This window comes from Helianthus annuus, chromosome 4 (genome assembly GCF_002127325.2).
Source record: "Helianthus annuus cultivar XRQ/B chromosome 4, HanXRQr2.0-SUNRISE, whole genome shotgun sequence".
In the NCBI taxonomy this organism is placed as follows: Eukaryota; Viridiplantae; Streptophyta; class Magnoliopsida; order Asterales; family Asteraceae; genus Helianthus; species Helianthus annuus.
Window position 1 is genome coordinate 178,817,917 of NC_035436.2, and position 19,711 is coordinate 178,837,627.

Consider the following 19,711-nt stretch of genomic DNA (forward strand, 5'->3'; position numbering starts at 1 on the left):
ACTGCAAACTTTTAAGTCGTCTGTCAGGTACTGTTACAGCCTTTGTCACACACACTTTAATTATCTATTTTTTATACGTTTATTGCTCTGGCTGAATATGAAACTATGCTTCCCAGCTATGTTGCTATTGGAGATACTAGTGATCCAGTCACCGAGGAAGTGGTAAGTGTTGGTATCCTACAAGAGCTTGTGGACAGAGTTCGTGCTGACAAATCCAAAAAAAAAGGTATTCATCCCAACTGACTGTTTGCATTCGTCTCTCCCCTTATACCGATTCAACCAGTAAACCAGTACTTTACCCAACGCACTACTCAAACCCTTTTCTAAAAAAAACTGTCTTTGGCAGCTACCAAGAAACTAAAAGAAATGATTAATCAACTTTATGAGCTTTAAACCACCCTAATGATTGGTTGATAGTTACAAATTAAATCAAACAAGACCTTTTTCATAGGTTCAGAACTATATATTTGAGAAAGGGTACGTTGTTGTGATGGTAACGGCAACCTGGTGGTCCTCGCTTGGGTTGGTCGGGGGAATAAGTACTGAACTGCTACACACACTCTGCATTAAAACCATTCCTGCATACTAGATTTTATTGAATATAATTTAATAAACTCTCATATCCTGTTTTGTTTTTTTAAATCTTTTATTATTTTTAAAAGTTAGTATAAGTTAATGAATAAATCATTCCATCTTCGCCATTCTTAGATTAAAACATCAGAAGATGACCAGTGCCCAGAGTATGTGCAGACAACCATTATTCTGTATAAAACAAACAAGAACATAATTAGCATATGCTTTAAATTCCAAGATTCACCACCACCGCTACCGCCGGCGCCACCACACCACCACTGTGACCCACCATCGTTGGGTTCATACCAATCTCATTTCTTCAACTTTTGATCATAAAAAAAAAAAAAACCATAAAAAACATCTAGGGTTCTTAATTTTTTATTAATCCACTGCTAAACAGAACTGCCTAATCTACCAAATGTATGGAAATAGGGATTACCCTCCCCGACACAACCTGTCTATGTGCCTACTTGTGTTTTGTTCGTTGTAGGCCATCCTTTTCCGGCACGTTGTAGAGATTACGTCTATTAGAACCAAGAACAGCTGGTATCTTTTCGCGTGTTTCGGGAGCCAGTGTCGTAAGGGACTAACAAGAGAGGGCGGTTACTTCATTTGCAAGGCGTGCAAATCCAAGGTTGACTATCCAAGGACGAGGTATACACTTCAACATCTCATGCACAACTTCATGACTTTGTTCCCCTTCCCATATGATGCCATGATTCTTTGTTGTCCAGGGTGATTTGGTGCCCTTCTACCTTCACCACCAAACAATTTTGGCCCCGTAGTACCATTATTATTGATCTACTATACCCTGCTAGGTTTCGGATTCAAGCGGATGTAACTGATGGAACGATGAGCACCGTTGTCACCCTCTTTGATGAAGTTGCTGAGCAGTTGGTCAAGAGGACCGCAAAATCCTTGGTAGAGGAACAGCTGAATGTATGCGCACTGCTCATTACAATGTGGTTTTGAAGCATATGTGAAACTGCTACGATAACTTTTCTGGTTTGTATTTGGTATGCAGGATACTTCTATAGATGCTCCCATACTACCCTTCGCCCTCGAATCCCTTATTGGAACAAAACACACTTTTGAGATAAAGAGCCACACATACTACCGTTATGGAGAATATAAGAGCTTCAATTGCGCGAAGATTGTTGGCCCTGGTTTGGATGATACAGATGGGAGCGTTAAGGTTGTCACGTCGGATTTGGGTGCCATACCATCTGACTCCCCAAAGCGTGGTTCGAGCCTCCCGCATCCGACACCCGGAACTGGATGCAAACTTAGAAAGCTGTAAGTTACACCTACCAATTGTCCCCTGTTTTGAATGTTTACATGTTGGAACTTTGCGCCAATACATGCATTCCCATCTTTCTTTGCAGCTACGTTGAAGAATCGGATGACGATGATGAGGGGGTGTCCGTTGACCGTGTGCATGTTACCGGTGTGGTAGACAATAGTGGGGATGCTAAGAAGGGCTCTTGCTGATATGGCGGTGGTCATTTCTCATTTTCTTCAAGTGTTTGCGCTCTTGTGACTTTTTCTTTTATGGATTCAAATAATGTGGCGACATATATGACTTGTGCCCACACCAAAACTGTGATGTTTTACTATTGTGCAATATATGTAATTTTCCCGCCTTACCACTCTCTCTGGATTTATTAAAACAATTCAGCCACGTATTTACAACGCATAAAGATACTCCGCCTAAAAAGCGATGGTATAGTCCAAATAGGATCATAATATGCCACCTCGGAACATACGCTTCCAAATACGTTTACCCAACCCTTTTGTTACATCTTTAAAGTCACATATAACTTCCAATCACTGTAAAAGGGTTCTATAAATGTTTGTTCGGAATCATGCGTACTCCAATAGAATAATACCAATGAACAACGTAAAATAAGTTTTGGAATCATATAAGACTTACATGAATTTTTATCCAAGATGTTGAATAAATCATATAGATGAATGCAAATATACAAGCGATGACCGTGTCATTATACAACCTTCGTGAGCACTTACGTGGAAGTCTGCCTTACAAACAACAACGAAATAAGCAAATTATGACTTGTGCTAAACAAATACCTTACCACATACGACCTTTTCCGTCCGACTGTGCCTGTATATGTTATTTTGGTAAAAAAAACAGACGCGTGGCCAACAATATATATAATATTTAAACCAGCTTTAGCATGCATTCTTTAAGAATTATTTTGCCGTAGATGCTGTGCCTTTTCCTTCACAGCAACTTGCTTTGTTTTACCCCCCCCCCCCCCCCGCGGGGACATGTATGAATGCTTCATTTTGGACGATGTATTATGTAACATTGTATGCAACATACAGCTGGCTGTGCGCCCCTTTGTGATGCTCGAAGCCTCTTTCGCCTTTCATGCATATTCACGTGTTTTGCCTAACGGGTTGATCCAATACGTTTGTGGGCTAAAACTGCTTGAACAGGCTGGAACAAACAGAGGTATGAAACTTTTAATTGCAGTGTTACCCCCGACCCCGCATATGGAGTTTTAAATACTAAATTCTAACCCTTCCTGTTCCCTCATAAAAGACGAGGTTTGCAGGTTATGGCCTACTGCTCCTGATGTGGTTAGTAATTCGATACAGGCCCGCCGTTGTTCCCATACGTTGTCTGACGGAAAGATACAAACATATTTTGGCCTTACATTGATTAACAGCTGCAGCGATGCTAGCATCGTGGGTAGCAAACATTCTATCCATATACAAAGTCGTAATTATGTGGGTCTTGGTGGGAAGGTCGTGACATACTGTGGGCCTACCCTAACTACCATAGATGCATCTACTTCCTCTGCTGACCCCAACGCAGGTTAGTTATACTGTTCGTGAAAACGGAACCTTTTAGCCATAATGTCTGCTTACCGACATGCGTGCACGCACAAATTACAACTCTAACTAGGCTGCAAACAGTTTAGGCACTCCAATTTTGATGCCGCTGCTGTAAAGCCGCACACAATGGATTGGAATTTACTTTCTTAGTTAGTTATTTATACGTTTTCTACCTACTATGTTGCATTTATTCTATCTGCATGTTTTGTGCCTCTTGCAGGTTGCACTCAAATACAACCGCCAACTGTTACAGTGACCACTGGTACTGCCGCTAAAGTGCGCACAAGAGAATCAATAAAAGGTCGTCCCCATATTTCCTCATGAACGTCCCTTGGGACGCAGTACGCCTATTCATACTTTCTGGATTGCACGCTTACATTATCCCTCATCCCGCTACGAGCCCTACATAATAGTTGTTCTTTAAACATATGTTACAGGTAAAAACACCATGCGGAGCGATGCAGTGCAGACGCAACCTGTTTTATGTCCACCAACAACATATTCTCCCTCCGTACCTGCCCAAGGTCTGCAACGTTATCTACGATGTTTACTACTATCCTTTTATCATTTCCGTAACTATTACGTTTTTACAGACAATATTTCCTGCACTACACGGAATTCTCATCAAAACGTAGCGGGCCCATCGCGCCTGCGCCCTTCTTGGCCTAAAAAAACAGAAGGTAAATCTCCATCACCACCCTGTACCCGACTATCCTTCGACCCGTCTATCATGCAACTTAGGAATAACATTGCCATATTTTAATATGTTACCAGGTGTTCGTGTTCGCACCCCACGTAGGGCAGCGTTTGCATCAACAGGTATTTTCCAGCCCTATTTCTTGCCATGCACGTTTTGCTCCCTTTTGCATCTGGCTTTACTATGCTGTTTGATACGCTACTCTCAATCCGTGCGTTGTGCTAAGTTTGCTTGTTATAAATATCATAGGTGCGCATGTTAGGTACCAAAGCCTTGGCCGTCCAACCTTCACGTGCCATAATTGTGCAGCGATCATGTGGTATGAAGAGAGGAATAAAAATACAAAGTCGTCTGATGGGACGACTTTCTCTTCGTGCTGCCAGGATGGCAAGGTTTTGCTTGCTCGCCTTCTTGATCCTCCTGAACCATTAAGATCATTACTTGAATATAACGACCCGGAGACACTTAGATTCAGAGAACATATTAGAGTTTACAATAGCATGTTCTGTTTCACATCATTTGGGGGAAAGATTGATCATGCTATAAACAGTGGTCGAAGCCTATACACCTTCCGAATAAGTGGTCAGAACTACCACCGAATAGGCGCCATGTTGCCAGTTGAAGGTGAACAACCCAGATATGCTCAGCTGTATTTCTACGACACGCAAAACGAAGTTAAAAACCGTATAACTGCTTTGTTTGGCCAGACCCATTGTCACGACACATGTGATGAAGCAATTGTTGCGTCCCTCATCAGAATGTTAGACACCCACAGTCCTTTGGCTACCGCCTTCCGCATGGCACGCGACTGGTGCACTCAAAATGAAAGCAACAATTGTCAACTACGCTTACTAGGCCAAATAATAAACAATCCACAGTACAATCGCCCTAATGTGTCTGAAGTTGCTGTTCTTATCACAAATGACTTTGGGGACAACACCGAACCACGTGATGTTATCGTCAGCACAAAGCACGGCGCGCTTCAACGCATATCAGAATTACATCAGCTTTACATGCCTTTGCAGTATCCGTTGTTGTTTCCGTACGGAGAGACCGGGTTCCACGAGCGAATACACTACCATGACAACACCGGACGTCGGGCGACTAAACGACAATGTGTCACAATGCGGGAATACTACTGCTACAGAATCCATTATCGCAATAACGAAGGCACCACCCTGTTAAGATGTCACACCCCCAAAATCCACCTGCGGATACCACCCGCTTTGAGGGCGTGACTGACCAGGATCCAGCCACCAATTATACTGAATAATTAAGTTGGTAACAAAAGTAATATTTACTAACCATAAGATTAGCAAATATCAAGTCCAGAGTTTAAGGTTTCAAGTTCAAACAGTAATAAGTAGCGGAAGCATAAATAGTTTTAAACAATGTTCATAAGGTAAGCATGATAAATGCCCAACACACGGGCAGACGACCACTACACATCCCAAGCAGCTGCTCCAGTCACTGGCCACCTGCAAAGCATGCAGTAAGGGGTCAACAATAATGCTGAGTGAGTTCACTAGTTGTCCAGTTTTAATTACCAAAAACTTGTTTCACCTGTTAATTTATCCGTTTATACATGCCATGGGGAGCTACCCCAAAAGTTAGCGACTAAACTGTTTTTCCAATACCGAACACTAGGTAATCGTTTGCGTTTCCGCAGGATGCCCTGATGTCAATGTTCTATCATCATTGACGGATGCCTGAGTACATTAGTTCACGACCGATCCCATACCATGGCACGGTGTGAGGTTGGTAAAACCTAAATAGCGCTATCAACTAATAACCCGTTCGCCTGGCCCCGGCGACTAATCGGTATTATGTAGTAGGGACTTGAGTGATAGAGTTGCGTTTAGTGCCGTTTGGTTGCATTCCGCATAAACAGTAATTAACTAAAAGGTTTCCCAATGACAAGGGAAGGAAAAGTAAGTTTGTTCCCAATAACTAGGGAAGGAATGTAAATGGTATCCCCTTTACAAGGGGATAGGGTTGTTCTAGTCTCGTGTCCCAAACCACCGGGACGCATGCTTTTAAGTTGTGAACTCACCTTGGGTTGCTCGGTAGATATTTTACCCGGTCAAGTATGTTGGTCACCACGTCCTAACATGGTTACCAAATATGGGTCAAGTCGGGTACAAGTAACACATATATAGCAAACATGTATAACATGCGAATACACAAACAGTTGGGTTATTGGGTCAGCCCTATACATACAATCAGCAGCAACAACACGTAGTCCAGTCAACAGAAAGCCCAACAGTTAAAGCCCAATAACACCAAAATAGCCCAGTCGAGACAAGGGTGGTTGCGACTCGCAACCGAGGTTACGACTCGCAACCGAGGTCTCGGTTCATCACGTTTTGGTTACGAGTCGCAACCAGAGGTTACGACTCGCAACTAGCGGTTCCGACTTAGCAGCAGTGGTTACGACTCGCAACCGGATTCGACACACGTTGATTGCGACTCGCAACCGGGAGATCTCGACAAGACTTGATGTGGTCTCGAGTCGCAACCGAGGGTTCCGACTCGCAACCGCCGTTGCGTGCACCTGAAATCCTTCTAGAACCTGTGCAGTGTACTATCCAATGGTATTGCATTTTCATGTAATTTGTGTACTATTCCCACTAACATGTTTTGTTGTCTGAATATACGCCAAAACAGATCAAACAAGCAGAATTTCAAATATTCATCATGTTCATAACATATTCAAATTGTTCATCAAAATCACCAAATGTTCATCATGTCTAGACTATCCTTTAACCGACCCAAAACAAGTATTTTCCACCTTTCATTTGCAATAATATTGGCATTTCCGGCAGCCCTACGTTACACACATCCAAAACATTCGAAGCATGCCAAGTTACCCAACTAGATTTCATACTTGATCCTATTTCTAGCATGTATGACACAAGAACATATAAACACATAATATTCACCCTAGCTTATATCTATATCATTTAGTTATTTCAAGTCATGCATTTAGCTCACACAACACATTGTTTGATTTATCATAACAATCCATCACCTTTCAAACAAAATAAACCAACATCCAACTACTCAAAATAGTTTAAGCATCAAGAACCATCATTTTGAGGCAAACAACTATAGTATACTAACCGGTTAGATGTAAGGGTGTGAAGATCCGATGAATCGACTTTCGGGTGGTGATCTTGAGCTCGATCCGGGGGTCTTGGTGTCTCCGGTTGGTTCCGAGTAGGAAGAGGAGATGAGAGGAGGTTGATGATCTTAGGGTTTTAGGGTTTAGTGAGAGGAGATGGTGGTGAAAAATGGTAAAAGGGTGTGAGGGTTGGGTTATATAATGTTCCGAGTTGGGCTAGGGGGTTCCGGATTGGGTTTCTCGGTCACCAGGCCCAAACCGGCCTAACAGTTGTTGTTCACTCGAGACTAGGTGGTCTCGAGTCGGGTCTCGGGTTTGGTTGTGGTTTCGGCTCACTAATATAACACACGCGTATATATATATATATATATACATTATTGGCACATAGCACAAGCAAATCACGACTTTCATTTAATAACACACATATACGCAAAAATGTAATTACAAGGTGTTTGCTGGGAAAACCTAGAGTGTCACATTATCCCCAAGTTTTAAGAACTTTCGTCCCGAAAGTTAAGGCAGTCACTGTCAAGCTAGTGTAAGTGAGAACGTTTCAACGGGGTGTCACATCATCCCCCCGTTAGTTTGGAATTTCGTCCCGAAATTCGGTTGTAGCTTCAGCGCTGGGGTTTTCGTTTGGGAACAACTGGGGATACTTGTGCTTCATCTGGTCTTCCTGCTCCCAGGTATACTCTGGGCCACGTCGCGAGTTCCAACGGACTCGTACAAGAGGTATTTGGCTACGTTTGAGGATTTTGATCTCTCGATCCGTGATCTCAATCGGTTCCTCAGTAAAGTGTAGCTGTTCGTCAATAGTCAATTCCTTAAAAGGAATCACAAGTGTTTCATCCGACAAACACTTCTTCAGGTTAGATACGTGGAAAACGTTGTGTACCGCACTCAGTTCTTCAGGCAGGTTCAATCTATAAGCAACCTTACCGACCTTCTCGGTAATTTCGAATGGTCCGATATAACGCGGATTAAGCTTGCCCCGCTTACCAAAGCGAACCACACCCTTCCAGGGTGAGACTTTAAGTAGAACCCGGTCACCGACCTGGAATTCCAAGGGTTTCCTACGCTTATCAGCGTAACTCTTTTGACGGTCACGAGCTGCCGCCATGCGTTGTCTGATCTGGGCAATCTTTTCCGTTGTATCTACCACCATCTCTGGGCCCGTGATTTGACTATCACCGATTTCCGCCCAGCAGAGAGGTGACCGGCATTTACGACCGTACAATGCCTCAAAAGGTGCTGCCTGAATACTAGTGTGGTAGCTGTTGTTGTAGGAGAACTCTACTAGCGGTAGATGCTTTTCCCAGTTCTTGCCAAAATCGATCACACACGCTCTAAGCATGTCTTCTAGAGTCTGGATGGTGCGTTCGGACTGTCCATCCGTTTGCGGGTGATAAGCAGTGCTCATGTCCAAACGTGAGCCAAAGGATTTGTGCATAGCTTGCCACAATTCCGAAGTAAAACGAGCGTCTCGGTCGGAAATAATTGAGGTTGGCACTCCGTGCCTCGAAACTACCTCCTTTAAGTAAATCTCCGCCAAGGTAGAAAACTTGTCTGTTTCCTTAATAGCCAGAAAGTGTGCGGACTTGGTCAATCGATCTACTATTACCCAAATAGTATCATTTCCGCGTTGAGACCTAGGTAGCCCTGTAACAAAATCCATGGAAATTTGCTCCCATTTCCATTTCGGGATTTCTGGTTGCTGAAGTAGACCTGCTGGCTTCTGGTATTCTGTCTTGACTCTTGCGCAAGTCAAACATTTGCTGACGTATGCTGCTATGTGGGCCTTCATACCAGGCCACCAATACGTAGTCTTCAAGTCGTGGTACATCTTGTCCGAACCAGGATGTACTGAGTAGCGGGACTTGTGGGCTTCGTCCATCACGAGTTCACGTAAATCTCCATAGAGAGGGACCCAAATGCGCCCTGTTACATAGTAAGCACCATCTTCTTTCTGTTCTAGTCGTTGTCTCGATCCTCGCAGAGACTCAGCCCTGATGTTTTTCGGTTTCAATGCTTCAACTTGAGCATTTCGGATCTGGGTAGGGAGGTTAGACTGGATGGTAAGTTGCAATGCTCGCACGCGCTTTGGTATAGTGTCCTTTCGGCTGAGGGCGTCTGCCACGACATTGGCCTTGCCCGGATGGTATTTGATGGCGCATTCGTAGTCATTCAAGAGTTCGACCCATCGACGTTGTCGCATGTTCAATTCCTTTTGCCTAAAGATATGCTCGAGACTCCTGTGATCGGTGTAAATAGTGCACTTGGTACCGTACAGGTAATGTCTCCATATCTTAAGAGCAAAAACCACTGCCCCCAGTTCCAGGTCATGCGTTGTGTAGTTCCTTTCGTGTGTCTTGAGTTGTCGTGAGGCGTAGGCAATAACTTTCTCGCGTTGCATTAACACGCAACCGAGCCCATGGATAGACGCATCGCAGTAAACCACAAAGTCGTCAGTGCCTTCAGGCAACGAGAGAATAGGAGCGCTACAGAGGTTATTCTTAAGCTTCTGAAAAGCAGATTCCTGTGCTTCATTCCACTTGTAGGCGATGCCTTTCTGAGTGAGTATAGTGAGGGGTTGTGCAATCTTCGAGAATCCCTGAATGAATCTGCGGTAGTAACCTGCCAAACCCAAGAATTGGCGAACTTCAGTGGGAGTCTTAGGGGTAGGCCAGTTCTTTATCGATTCGATCTTAGCTGGGTCAACATGAATTCCGTTCTTATTAACTACATGGCCGAGGAAATGGACTTCTCGAAGCCAGAAGTCACATTTAGAGAATTTTGCGTACAGCTGCTCGTTGCGAAGGAGTTCCAGAATAAGGCGTAGGTGTTGTTCATGCACTTCTTGACTTTTCGAATAAATCAGGATGTCGTCGATAAACACGATCACGAATTTGTCGAGGTAAGGCTTGCACACTCGGTTCATAAGATCCATGAACACTGCCGGTGCGTTGGTCATTCCGAAAGGCATAACGAGGAACTCGTAATGACCATAACGAGTCCGGAACGCAGTCTTAGAGATGTCTTCATTACGAACTCTCAGCTGATGATAGCCTGATCGCAGGTCAATCTTAGAATAGTAGCTCGATCCTTGCAGCTGATCGAATAAGTCGTCGATGCGCGGGAGGGGGTAACGATTCTTGATGGTAACCTTGTTCAACTCACGATAGTCGATGCACATTCGGAACGTGCCATCCTTCTTCTTAACAAAAAGTACTGGGGCTCCCCAGGGTGATGAACTAGGACGGATAAATCCTTTATCCAAAAGTTCCTGTAGTTGCGTAGAGAGTTCCTTCAGTTCTGCAGGGGCTAGACGGTACGGTGCACGAGCTATGGGTGCTGCTCCGGGAGCTAGCTCGATTTGGAATTCGACCTGACGGTGGGGAGGGAGTCCAGGTAGTTCCTCAGGAAATACCTCGGGATAGTCTCGTACTACAGGAAAATCTTACATCCTCTTTTCCTTTTCATGGGTGTCGGTGACGAGTGCTAGGATAGCGGTGTGCCCTTTTTGCAAACACTTCTGGGCCTTTAAAAGCGAGATAATGCCTGTGACTTCTCCACCTTTGTTGCCTTGGACGATGAGGGGTTGGCCAGAACGACGAGGTATACGAACTGCTTTCTCTTGACAGAGGATCTCAACGCGATGTTTGGATAACCAATCCATACCAATGACGACGTCAAAGCTTCCAAGTTTGACAGGGAAAAGATCGATACTAAACGTGTGGCCAGACAGTTCTAGTGTGCAGTCGTGGATCATGTGCGTGGCCTCGATGTTCTTACCATTAGCTATCTCGACGATGTGCTTAGAACTTAATAATGCAGGCGAGTGCTTAAGTTTCTTACTAATGCGAAGGGATACGTAACTGGCATCGGCACCGGAATCAAATAACACAGAAACATAACGATCATCGAGTAGGAACTTACCCGCCACGACGTTGGGATCGTTCCTTGCTTCACCAGCTCCAATCACGAAAGCTCTTCCCCTTGCACCATTTCCAGCATTGTTGTTTTGCTCATTGTTCCCAGCTCCCTGATTGTTGTTGCGATTCTGATTCAGTTCAGGGCAATCCTTTCGCATGTGCCCTGGTGCCCCGCATTTAAAACATGCCCGGTTGTTTCCCTGCTGCTGTTGCTGTTGGGGTTGTTGCTGATTCTGCCTTGCTGGGAACTGACTCCTACAATCCTTGGCTTCGTGCCCCATCTTGTGGCATCGCTGACACTGGCCCTTGTTACACGCCCCATTGTGGTGCCTGTTACACTTGTTGCACTTAGGGTAGCTTCCCCGGTAGCCACCCTGTTGCTGAGTGCCCTTGTTGTTGTCAGTTTTCCTTTGCTGAGCTGGGGCCTGAGTAGAGTTAGCATCTTTGCCCTGATTTCCATCCCACTTTCGTTTGCCATCACTGGAAGTTCCTTCCGCAGCACTGATCCTTTTGGGCAACCTGCCCTCCTCCACAGCCTGGTTGGTGAGTTTGTGGGCAAGACGAACCACGGGCTGTATGGCAGTGAGGTTGGCCGAGGTTACGTGGCTCCTGATTTCCGGGACTAAACCCTTGATGTACAATTCGATCCTTCGATACATGGGTCGGGACATGTTTGGACAAAGAGCAGCGTAGTCGTTGGACAGCTTGGTGTAGGTCTCAATCTCTGACCCAACCATCTTGAGTTCATAGTACTCGTCCTCGAGTTTGTGGATGTCATCCCTGTGACAGTACTCTTCCTTGATCATATCCTTGAAATCTTCCCATGCAGTAGCGTTAGCAGTCTCCAAACCAAGCATTTGAATTTGCGCCTTCCACCAAGAAAGTGCGCTTCCCTCAAGAGTACCAGTAGCAAACTTCACCCAATTAGCAGGGGGACACTCGCAGACAGCGAAGACAGCTTCGACCTTCTCGATCCAGTGCAGGAGGCCTATGGCACCCTCAGTGCCACTGAATGGAAGAGGCTTGCAATCCATGAAGGTCTTGAAGGTACAGACACGTGGTTGCACAGGCGCAGGCTGACCTATAGGGTGAGCTGCGAAAGCTGCAGCCACTGTGTTGAGTAAGTTAGTGAACTGAGCCTGGGTCATGTTGACGTTTCCTCGTCCGCGTCCACTCATTGTCTTCATAACCAGAAAACATAATATGAGTGTGGTGTCGTAACATAGCGAGAATGAGATAGAAGAGAGAAGGAGTATCTATCTAATCAGGCAAACTAGTACGTATAGTAAAGCAGAAAGCATAAGACAAATAAACAAGTAAATACGGGTCCGAGCTATGAGGTCAGATAAGTTGAGCCTTGCACTTGGAGTGTAGTGTCGTCACGAGTCACGGGTTATAGTCTGGTTTTTCTCAAAAAGATTTCCCCTTTTTAAAACCAAGTTCACTATAACCAATGGCTCTGATACCAATCTGTCACACCCCCAAAATCCACCTGCGGATACCACCCGCTTTGAGGGCGTGACTGACCAGGATCCAGCCACCAATTATACTGAATAATTAAGTTGGTAACAAAAGTAATATTTACTAACCATAAGATTAGCAAATATCAAGTCCAGAGTTTAAGGTTTCAAGTTCAAACAGTAATAAGTAGCGGAAGCATAAATAGTTTTAAACAATGTTCATAAGGTAAGCATGATAAATGCCCAACACACGGGCAGACGACCACTACACATCCCAAGCAGCTGCTCCAGTCACTGGCCACCTACAAAGCATGCAGTAAGGGGTCAACAATAATGCTGAGTGAGTTCACTAGTTGTCCAGTTTTAATTACCAAAAACTTGTTTCACCAGTTAATTTATCCGTTTATACATGCCATGGGGAGCTACCCCAAAAGTTAGCGACTAAACTGTTTTTCCAATACCGAACACTAGGTAACCGTTTGCGTTTCCGCAGGATGCCCCGATGTCAATGTTCTATCATCATTGACGGATGCCTGAGTACATTAGTTCACGACCGATCCCATACCATGGCACGGTGTGAGGTTGGTAAAACCTAAATAGCGCTATCAACTAATAACCCGTTCGCCTGGCCCCGGCGACTAATCGGTATTATGTAGTAGGGACTTGAGTGATAGAGTTGCGTTTAGTGCCGTTTGGTTGCATTCCGTATAAACAGTAATTAACTAAAAGGTTTCCCAATGACAAGGGAAGGAAAAGTAAGTTTGTTCCCAATAACTAGGGAAGGAATGTAAATGGTATCCCCTTTACAAGGGGATAGGGTTGTTCTAGTCTCGTGTCCCAAACCACCGGGACGCATGCTTTTAAGTTGTGAACTCACCTTGGGTTGCTCGGTAGATATTTTACCCTGTCAAGTATGTTGGTCACCACGTCCTAACATGGTTACCAAATATGGGTCAAGTCGGGTACAAGTAACACATATATAGCAAACATGTATAACATGCGAATACACAAACAGTTGGGTTATTGGGTCAGCCCTATACATACAATCAGCAGCAACAACACGTAGTCCAGTCAACAGAAAGCCCAACAGTTAAAGCCCAATAACACCAAAATAGCCCAGTCGAGACAAGGGTGGTTGCGACTCGCAACCGAGGTTACGACTCGCAACCGAGGTCTCGGTTCATCACGTTTTGGTTACGAGTCGCAACCAGAGGTTACGACTCGCAACTAGCGGTTCTGACTTAGCAGCAGTGGTTACGACTCGCAACCGGATTCGACACACGTTGATTGCGACTCGCAACCGGGAGATCTCGACAAGACTTGATGTGGTCTCGAGTCGCAACCGAGGGTTCCGACTCGCAACCGCCGTTGCGTGCACCTGAAATCCTTCTAGAACCTGTGCAGTGTACTATCCAATGGTATTGCATTTTCATGTAATTTGTGTACTATTCCCACTAACATGTTTTGTTGTCTGAATATACGCCAAAACAGATCAAACAAGCAGAATTTCAAATATTCATCATGTTCATAACATATTCAAATTGTTCATCAAAATCACCAAATGTTCATCATGTCTAGACTATCCTTTAACCGACCCAAAACAAGTATTTTCCACCTTTCATTTGCAATAATATTGGCATTTCCGGCAGCCCTACGTTACACACATCCAAAACATTCGAAGCATGCCAAGTTACCCAACTAGATTTCATACTTGATCCTATTTCTAGCATGTATGACACAAGAACATATAAACACATAATATTCACCCTAGCTTATATCTATATCATTTAGTTATTTCAAGTCATGCATTTAGCTCACACAACACATTGTTTGATTTATCATAACAATCCATCACCTTTCAAACAAAATAAACCAACATCCAACTACTCAAAATAGTTTAAGCATCAAGAACCATCATTTTGAGGCAAACAACTATAGTATACTAACCGGTTAGATGTAAGGGTGTGAAGATCCGATGAATCGACTTTCGGGTGGTGATCTTGAGCTCGATCCGGGGGTCTTGGTGTCTCCGGTTGGTTCCGAGTAGGAAGAGGAGATGAGAGGAGGTTGATGATCTTAGGGTTTTAGGGTTTAGTGAGAGGAGATGGTGGTGAAAAATGGTAAAAGGGTGTGAGGGTTGGGTTATATAATGTTCCGAGTTGGGCTAGGGGGTTCCGGATTGGGTTTCTCGGTCACCAGGCCCAAACCGGCCTAACAGTTGTTGTTCACTCGAGACTAGGTGGTCTCGAGTCGGGTCTCGGGTTTGGTTGTGGTTTCGGCTCACTAATATAACACACGCGTATATATATATATATACATTATTGGCACATAGCACAAGGAAATCACGACTTTCATTTAATAACACACATATACGCAAAAATGTAATTACAAGGTGTTTGCTGGGAAAACCTAGAGTGTCACATAAGAGGCGGTCGTTTATTCCAACAGTATTTGGTTGACTCATACGCAGCTATCGAAGAACAAAGGTTGCGCTGGATGAGGAATAACCAAAATGAGCTGCGCGTTGAGCTCTATCATAATGTTTGTGACGCTGTGACGCGTGGGGATACAAATGCTGAGGCTATCGGGCAACGTATAGTTTTGCCGGCAACCTTTACGGGCAGTCCAAGATATATGATCCAAAATTACCAAGACGCCATGGCTCTGTGCCGTGCTTTTGGGAACCCCGACCTGTTTGTAACGTTTACAGCTAACCCAAAATGGCCTAAAATCGAAGACATGGTGTCTCTCATACCAGGACAAAAGTCTCATGACCGTGCAGATGTTGTATCACGTGTTTTTAAGCTAAAGCTGACCTTCTTGATTGAAGATATTATGAAGAAACAAATCTTTGGCAGCTGCAAAGTAGGTAAAGTTTGTAATGCCTCGCCTCTTTCTTTTGCTATCAATTCTCCCACAAATACTAACCTTTTTTAACTTTCTAATTTTCCCCTTTTCCCTCGCTGACTTGAATCTTTGTCCCCTTAGTTATATACAGTTATTTATACAATTGAGTTTCAAAAACGAGGCCTACCGCACGCGCACCTTTTGTTGTGGCTTGAACATTCTGCCGCGTCTCGCACGCCGGCTGGTATAGATGATTTGATTTCAGCAGAGATCCCATCGGAAATTGACGATCCATCCGGCTATAAGGCTGTAACAGATTACATGTTGCACGACCCATGTGGGAATGATGCGCGCAGTGCTCCGTGTACAACAGATGGAAAATGCATGAAACACTTTCCGAAACCATTTTACCAAGAAACAACAATTGACGAAGACGGTTACCTGGTTTATCGACGACGAGATACCAAGATCTTCTTTAAGAAGGGCAAAACGAAGCTTGACAACCGGTTTGTCGTCCCATACAACCGCTATCTCCTCTTAAAGTACGAATCGCACAACAATGTTGAATGGTGCAACCAGTCCCGAGCGATAAAATACCTGTTTAAATACTTAAACAAGGGGCCAGACAGGGCTACAATGGTTGTTCAGGAAAACATTGGCAATAACGGTGAAAAGCGTACACAACAGATTGTTAAGGTCGATGAGATTAAAAACTATCTGGATTGCCGGTACTTATCGCCATGTGAAGCTGTGTGGAGAATGCTTGCATTTCCTATACATTACTCATTCCCATCCGTCATGAAGCTAACGTTCCATACACCTAATCAACATCTGCTCACGTTACGTGATTCGGACAGCTTGACGGCCCTGTTAAACCGGGACGGGATACGAGACACAATGTTCACCCAATGGTTTGCGCTAAACAACAGAGAAGAAGCGGCAAGAGAGTTAACGTACGCCGAGATACCAACAAGGTATGTGTGGCAAGAGGATAACAAGGTATGGAAAACGCGGTTGGAGCGGACAGCCATTGGGCGGATTGTGTATTGCAATCCAGCAGTTGGGCCAAAGTATTATCTAAGGATGTTGTTGGGAATTGTGAGAGGGCCTCAAAGTTTCGAAGAAATAAAAACGGTCGACGGAGTCGTATATGCAACGTTCAAAGAAGCCTGCTATGCGTATGGCTTGCTTAATGATGACAAGGAGTGGAATGACGCCCTGTCAGAGGCTAAATTATGGGCGTCCGGTTCCCAACTACGGGAATTGTTTGTTACCATGTTGTTGTTTTGCGAAGTGAATCGCCCGGCACAACTGTGGGCACAAAATTGGGAGATACTATCTGATGATATTTTGTACCTGAAACGTAGGCTCTTCATGTTCCTAGGGTTACATTTATCAGACGACCAGCTTAAGAACTACTGCCTGATTGAACTAAATGAACTATTGGAGAAAAATGGAAAATCGTTGGCGGATTTCACAGATATGCCACAACCGGATACGTCGCTCCTCGATAAGATGGATAATCGTCTAATCAGGGAAGAGTTGAGTTACAATAAAAAAAAGTTGACAGTCGAACAGGATCGATTATATGCATCACTGAACATGGAACAAATGGTCATATACGACACAGTCATTGATTCTGTTACCACCCGAAAAGGCGGGTTCTATTTCGTGTATGGTCCGGGTGGGACAGGCAAGACGTTCCTGTACAAAGCCATTCTGTCACGCTTAAGATCTATGGGCATGATTGCCCTTGCGGTTGCATCTTCAGGTAAAAAAATAGTTCTGTAATGTTGTATTATTATTCTCGTGATACATAATGTATGTGGTCGCGTACGCAACTCCATTTTTACTCACTTTACCTATCTCCGCACGTCAGGTATCGCGTCCCTTCTATTACCCGGTGGTCGGACAGCTCATAGCCGCTTCGCTATCCCTATAGAATTACTTCACAATAGCACGTGTGCCATCAAACAAAATACCCAGTTGGCACACCTGTTACAAGAGGTAAGGTTAATCATCTGGGACGAAGCACCAATGATGCAAAAATATGCTTTTGAAGCACTTGATAAAACACTTAGAGATATCTTGGGGTTTCCTACCTACGCAAACAGGGAACGCGTGTTTGGTGGCATGCCTGTTTTGCTTGGTGGTGATTTTAGACAAATCCTTCCCGTCATCCCAAAGGGAAAAAGAGAAGATGTTGTTCAGGCATGCATAAATAAATCGTATCTGTGGAAAAGTTGTGAACTCTTCAGACTCCACCGTAGTATGCGTGTCAACGAATACACCTCAACAGGTGTGCTAGACATGGATAGGCAATGTTTCAACAAATGGTTGTTAGAAATCGGCGATGGAATCGTTCCTTCAAAAGCCAAAGAAGGTGAAGATGAGCCAACCTGGATCGAGATACCCACCAGGTTCATCGTTAATAGTTGTGGCCTTCCTGTGGAATCGATTGTTAACGCTGTCTTCCCGTCGTTTACAGAAAGGCAGGTCGATGACGATTTTTTGTGTGAAAGAGCAATACTAACCCCGCGCAATATAGACGCGGACGAAATCAATGATTACATGTTTGCACAATTGAGGCGGACCACAAAGACCTACAAGAGTTCGGACGAGATATGTCGCACATCCACGGATGTATTAGAACAGGAACAACTCTATCCGTCTGAATTCCTAAACTCTTTGACATTCCCAGGTACCCCCACCCCCCACCCCCCGGCACTAAAATATTAGTTACAGACAAAAAAATTGTTTCCAGCTAAATTCTTTAATTATTTGACATTGTCAGGTATGCCACCGCACGCTTTGCATTTAAAAGAAGGCCTCCCTATCATGCTTTTAAGAAATGTGAACCCCTCGCAAGGATTATGTAATGGCACCCGCCTTATTATCACAGACCTTGGGAAATTTGTTATCAAGGCTAGGATACTTACTGGGTCTAATCGTGGAGATACTGCATTAATACCGAGGATAACCCTTTCATCCACGAAATCAAAATGGCCATTTATTATGAAAAGACGCCAGTTCCCAGTGAAACCATGCTATGCAATGACCATTAATAAAAGTCAAGGCCAATCATTAAAAGTTGTTGGTCTGTATTTGCCCCGACCTGTGTTTAGCCATGGTCAGCTTTATGTCGCGCTTTCAAGGGTTACGACACCTAAAGGTTTAAAGATTGTCATCGTCGGGGATGGCAATGGTAGCATGAAAAACCATACCAGAAACATCGTTTACAAAGAAACATTTAACAATTTGGTGACATCAGATCAGACACAATAAACAATACTTGCCGTACCATATATTTTTGGACTACCAAGAAACTTTTATCACCTTTATCGCTGTTAATCCAACATAATAACTGATGCATGCCCTAAACCAATTTTTTTTGTTTGTTCCATCCCAAACACAACAGCTATATACGTACCACGTTGAGTATTATGCATCTACCCTCCGACGACCAACTATCCCCATATTCTGCCAGTAACGCCAACGCAACAGCTATTTATGTGCCACGGGTGGTGGGAATGTAAGTCTTTATAGCTTCCACTAAATTTTGAAAACTCATAGTCTTTTTTATTTCTTGGTTTTTTGTTTGTTGATTTTATTCCGATACATGTGCTGATTGGTTTATTTGTATATTTTAGGAAGAAAAGGCACCGATGATTCAAAGACTATTGTTTGTTGCTGGTTTGAACACATTTACACAAACGCATCTTGGGACACGGTTGCCAGCTGTCGTTGGGGGGGGGTCATACACTTTCGTGCCCACTACTATTTCAATCATTTTGGCTGGTCAATATAGCGACATCGTTGATCCTCAAGGTTGCTAAATGTGTTGAGCTTGGATTGTATGAGTTTGATTTGCCCTTAGTATGCATATATAAATATGTGCGTGTATATATATATATATTATCTGCATATAGGGGATATGTATATAGATTGCTGCTAATTATGCCTAAAAAAATTAGTTTTATATGCTTCCTTAATGTTCTGTAAGTTGCTAAATGTGTTGAGATTGGATTGCCATAGATTATGCCAAGAAACTTTTATCACCTTTATCGCCGTTAATCCAACATAATAACTAATGCATGCCCTAAACCCAGTTTTTGTTTGCTCTGTTCCAAACACAACAGCTGACAACCAGCTATCCACATAGTCTGCCAATAACGACAGCGCGACAGCTACTTCTGTGCCACAAGTGGTGGGA

At 44.0% G+C, this 19,711-nt stretch overlaps 1 protein-coding gene across 1 annotated transcript; it reads left to right on the forward strand.

Annotated features, from left to right (window-relative positions):
- Positions 1 to 105: 105 nt before the first annotated feature.
- Positions 106 to 18,783, forward strand: LOC118491593. Its single transcript, XM_035989482.1, has 13 exons — positions 106 to 162; positions 1,064 to 1,227; positions 1,308 to 1,512; positions 1,598 to 1,869; positions 1,959 to 2,025; positions 2,923 to 3,052; positions 3,659 to 3,700; positions 4,213 to 4,257; positions 4,385 to 5,305; positions 15,122 to 15,520; positions 15,650 to 17,269; positions 17,378 to 18,199; positions 18,293 to 18,783. Exons 1-13 carry the CDS (start codon positions 106 to 108, stop codon positions 18,781 to 18,783), a joined length of 5,235 nt encoding a protein of 1,744 aa, XP_035845375.1.
- Positions 18,784 to 19,711: the final 928 nt, after the last annotated feature.